The sequence below is a fragment of the Daucus carota genome, chromosome 9, assembly GCF_001625215.2.
Source record: "Daucus carota subsp. sativus chromosome 9, DH1 v3.0, whole genome shotgun sequence".
NCBI lineage: Eukaryota > Viridiplantae > Streptophyta > Magnoliopsida > Apiales > Apiaceae > Daucus > Daucus carota.
In genome coordinates, this window is record NC_030389.2 from 31700233 (window position 1) to 31705098 (window position 4866).

The window sequence follows — 4866 nt, forward strand, 5'->3', positions numbered from 1 at the left end:
ATTTTTTTACTACTGTATAAACAGCATTCACTTATCGTTGCAGAAAAACGACACCACCGAGTTAGAAATCGAGCAAGAGAACTATCACCAGAGAGAGTTAGGGTTGTGGTATTGAGAGAGAAAGTTGTGTTTAGATGATCCAAAATCCTACAACTTATAGGGGGTTTTATAGGTACATAGAGACTTGTGTGCTACTCTTTCCCATAATTAAATAATTTGAAACAAAATCAGATTAAAACTTTCAAGCTGATATATTCTATAAATAGTCTGAAACAAAATCAGATTCAGAAACTTGCTTCTAATATATCCGAAACTAAAAAGGTAATTCTAATTTTTGATATTTTTCATCCGAAAAATCCAGAAAATTAGAAAATTAGAAAAATAGAACGGAGCGATGTGAGAGGCGCCACCTACACGCCTCTCTCTTCTCCTTTATATAGAAACAAAATCAAATTAAAACTTTCAAGTTGCTATATTCCATAAATAAACTGAAACAAAATCAGATTCTCAAAGGTAGTTTTAATTTTTGATATTTTTCATCCGAAAATTCCAGAAAATTAGAAAAATAGAACCAGACGATGTGAGAGGCGCCACCTACACGCCGCTCGCTTCTCCTTTATATAAGTATATTGATTTGTAACATGATTCTGAAAATTCCCGATTCAGTCGAATAACTCCATATATCCAAAAATGTGATAAGTAGCACGTTTGTAAATAGAACATACACATAAAAAAATATCTAACACAGTTGATATTCTGACACAAACCACACGTAAAAAGCAAAATAGAGGAAACTAGAAAACGTTAGCCCACCATTAATAGGAGTCACAGGAGTCCCAGTCAACAATCAAATTTTGTTTTGGCTTGTACTTTCCTAGCACAAACATTACAGTAACACGACAATTATTTGAAGCTTTCTCTGCCTGTTCACCTTTTCAAGAGCCTTATATTCTCCATTCCTGATAAGAACGCTGACACCCCCCTACCCCCCTACCCCCCACCTATTTCTTGAATCTTGTGTTTGCCCATAATCTTCCAAAAGACATCATCTTTATACAAACCCCTTGTGACCCTTTTCAAGATTTGCAGAAACAATGACAATCAAGGCTGAAAATCATGCAAAGAAGAAACAATCCACCAAGAACTCATCAAGCTCATCAAGGAAAGCCAAGAAAGATGTGAGTGTCAATGAGAAAACTCACCTCTTGCCTAAGAAACATGGGCATGGTGATTTTGATGGAGCTTCATTTACTGGTGGAGTGATGAATCTGTCTACTACTATTATTGGAGCTGGTGTCATGGCTCTTCCTGCTACTATGAAAGTGCTGGGACTTGGGCTTGGGATTGTTAGTATTTTGTTTGTGGCCTTTTTGACTGAGGCTTCTATTAGTATGTTGTTGAAATTTGGGAGGCATTCTTCTTCTTATGGGAGTATTATGCATGATGCTTTTGGGAATGTTGGCAAGAAAATGTTGGAAGGGTTTGTGGTGATAAATAATGTTGGTGTGCTTATTGTTTACATGATTATTATTGGTAATTGAAGTGAATTTGCTTTTTTGTGTTTATTGATTTTTGTTAAGGGTGTGTTTGTGTGATTTATGAAGTGTTTTCATGTGTGTTAATTTGATGATTTTTGTTGTTTTGTGTATTTTTTTGGTGGAAAAGGTGATGTTTTATCTGGTACATCTGCTAGTGGGATTCACCATGCTGGTGTGTTGGAAGGATGGTTTGGGGAACAATGGTGGACTGGCCGCTTTTGTATTCTAGTTGTATCAACAATCTGTGTACTTGCTCCATTAACATCCTTTAAAAGGATCGGTATGTTTTGACTTGTATCTATTTTGTTATCGTACTCATTGGTCACATTGTTTATAGTATGGTACTCGCACTGATTAATTACTTCCATTTGATGCGATCATTTGAAGAATCAAGTATGCAATATGCATAGATGATATACCAATCTAGAGTATTACTGTCTTAACATAAATGCTCCTTTCAAATGCTATATGTCTGGAAAAGAAACATAGACCTGTTGTCTGATGGCATAGAGGACGAGGGGAGATCCTGCAACTGCAATGATGCAGTGACAAACTTGGTGTCCGCTAATTTCCTAATAGCTGGTAAAGGTGATGGCTTTTCTACATTTAGGGATTAGTTCAAGCCTAGAAAGCAGGGATACTTATGTCCCCATGTACCCTGTGTTGGATATCTGGACGTGTGTCCCTGTATAGGACACCAGGATACTTGCAGAATTCCTAATTTTAAATTTTCTTTTCAAAAATCATACTTAAAATTGTTGTTAAGTATCTACTTTCACAGTTTCCACCGAACACAAGTAGCTACTTTCACAAAAGTAAATCATTGATATTATTTAGCATATAAAAAAGGATTAAAGTTTGTATTACCTTTTGCATAACTAACTTTGAAACATATATCTTTATGACTTGGACGATTAAGATTTATGCTTCAATTTGCATAAATTTTGTAGTTCTGTTAATATGTTATATCAACATTGATATGTAGTATATAATGATATTTATGTGAACTGTCTTTCATGCACCTGAATCCCTGTATTATTATATTTGTCGAATTCGTGTATTTCAGTACTACGCAATCCCGTACCTGTATCCTTGCTTTTTGGGTTTGAGCGTATTTTAATTAGAATAATGTGAATTGATCACTTCGAGAGTACTTTCAGTTTCAATAATTTTGGTTACTGTTTGAGATGTGAGGCCTATATTATATTTTGGCTTAAGATAATGCAACCTTTTCTTTCTGGGTTAAATTTGTTAATCTCTTAAGTACTGTGGTACTCGTACAATCTCAATGCAATCGTTTACCTTGAAAACAAATAGAATAATATCTATAAGGCTATAACATAAAGCAGATGGTCAAACTGATATATATATATATATGTCAATGTTTTCTTTTTATATCACATGCCCGTGCATGTCAGAATGCTGATTTGGGTTCATTTTTGCTTCTCCAGATTCATTGAGCTTCACATCTGGCTTGGCAGTTGCCCTGGCAATAGTTTTCCTAGTTATTACCGCAGGAATTACAGTCTATAAATGCTTTGATGGCACTATTGCTATGCCGCGGTTGCTTCCTGATATTACTGATGTTAATTCTATCTGGAAACTTTTCACAGTAGTGCCTGTTCTTGTGACAGCCTATATCTGCCACTTCAATGGTATGCACATTAATCTAGTTTTTCACTCCAAAGCAGAAAGTGTATGATCTCTAATCATTATGGTTAATTTACTGCTTATGACAGCTCCAATTGTAAAAATCGATGACAATGGTTTCTTTAGGATTACTTTAATTAACTTTCTCAAGGATTCTTAATTGGTAGTATTTTTAACATGCCCAACAATATCTTTTAAACTGGATTTTGTGCAATTAATAATATAGTAATATGTATAGCTGAGGTCAACTTAGTAATGATGACTGACTATGGTATTAATAGAAATAATAGATATCTATTTTTATTGGAAGGGAGTATGTTGTAACTACAATCTAAATAGTTTAAGTTTGATCATTTGCAGTGCACTCTATCGAAAGTGAACTTGAAGACCCTTCCCTGATAAGACCAGTTGTGCAGACTTCTTTGCTTTTGTGTTCCACTGTTTACATCATGACAAGTTTCTTTGGTTTCCTACTTTTTGGTGATGCAACGCTGGATGATGTCCTGGCCAATTTTGACAAGAATCTCGGTGTTCCATTTAGTTATCAGCTCAATGATGTTGTTCGTGTCAGCTATGCTCTCCACCTCATGCTCGTCTTCCCAATTGTATTTCATCCTCTCCGCTTGAATTTGGATGCCCTTCTCTTTCCCACATCTACACCTTTGCTTTCAGACAATGTCCGCTTTAGTTGGATTACTATAGGACTCAACTCTGTTGTCTTTTTAGCTGCAAATTTCATTCCCAGCATTTGGGATGCTTTCCAGTTCACAGGAGCGACAACTGCAGTGTGCATTGGATTCATCTTCCCTGCATCTATTGCTCTCAGGTCAGTTACTACTATTCTAGTAATTACTACATAAGAAGTTTTATGTGAACAGAATAAATTATGAAATATATACGTATACATAGACATATGGTCATGGAACTTAACAACCGATTCTCGTATCTTTCAGGGATACACATGGACAAGCTACAACGAAGGACAAACTTCTGTCAGCTTTCATGATTGGCCTTGCTGTGTTTGCAAGTTCTGTGGCAATATATAGCGACGCTTACACACTTTTCAAGAAAACTCCATCTCCTCGTGCATGAGCTCAAATTCTTGGTAGCTCGCAGCGAAACTCAAGACCAGAAGCTCAATTTACTGATATGAAATGGCCAACAGAAGCTTCATACTGGGAACCGGGGAGTTTCTGCTTCAGGAAAAAATCGCTACTCTGTACAAAAGTCAGCTGTCTGGGATGCTTGCCCGGAACATATTGTTTGAATCAGTTAAATTCTGATATGAATTTCTTAAGGTCTACGTGTGAAATAGTTAAAATTGATATGAGTTTACAATTATCACATAATATTATGTCATTGCTACATCCATGTAATATACGAATTGATTGAGATTTTGTAAAATTACGATTGTAATAAACATCAAGAACACTTGTTTGTTGGTTTTCTTTCTCTTTTTTCGTCAATTTCGTAAAAGGTGGGAAATTTTATAAAATAATGATCGTAATAAAGACCAAGATGTGATGAACTGGATCGATATTCTTAATTAAACAACCCTAATTTGAAAGCTCAAGACACTCAGTAGCAAAATACGATTACAATACTGCTAATAGAAAGTCTCAGCACCAGCTGTTAACAGGAATTAAGATAACGACTACAATTTGCATGGAATCTTCGA

At 35.5% G+C, this 4866-nt stretch overlaps 1 protein-coding gene across 1 annotated transcript; it reads left to right on the forward strand.

The window, feature by feature from the left end:
• Positions 1-833: 833 nt before the first annotated feature.
• On the forward strand, positions 834-4636 carry LOC108202798 (amino acid transporter AVT6A). The gene is made up of 5 exons (XM_017371335.2): positions 834-1533; positions 1666-1818; positions 2990-3193; positions 3549-4014; positions 4142-4636. The coding sequence occupies exons 1-5, from the start codon at positions 1095-1097 to the stop codon at positions 4278-4280; spliced, it is 1401 nt and encodes a 466-aa protein (XP_017226824.1). The 5' UTR covers positions 834-1094; the 3' UTR covers positions 4281-4636.
• The last annotated feature ends 230 nt before the right edge of the window (positions 4637-4866 follow it).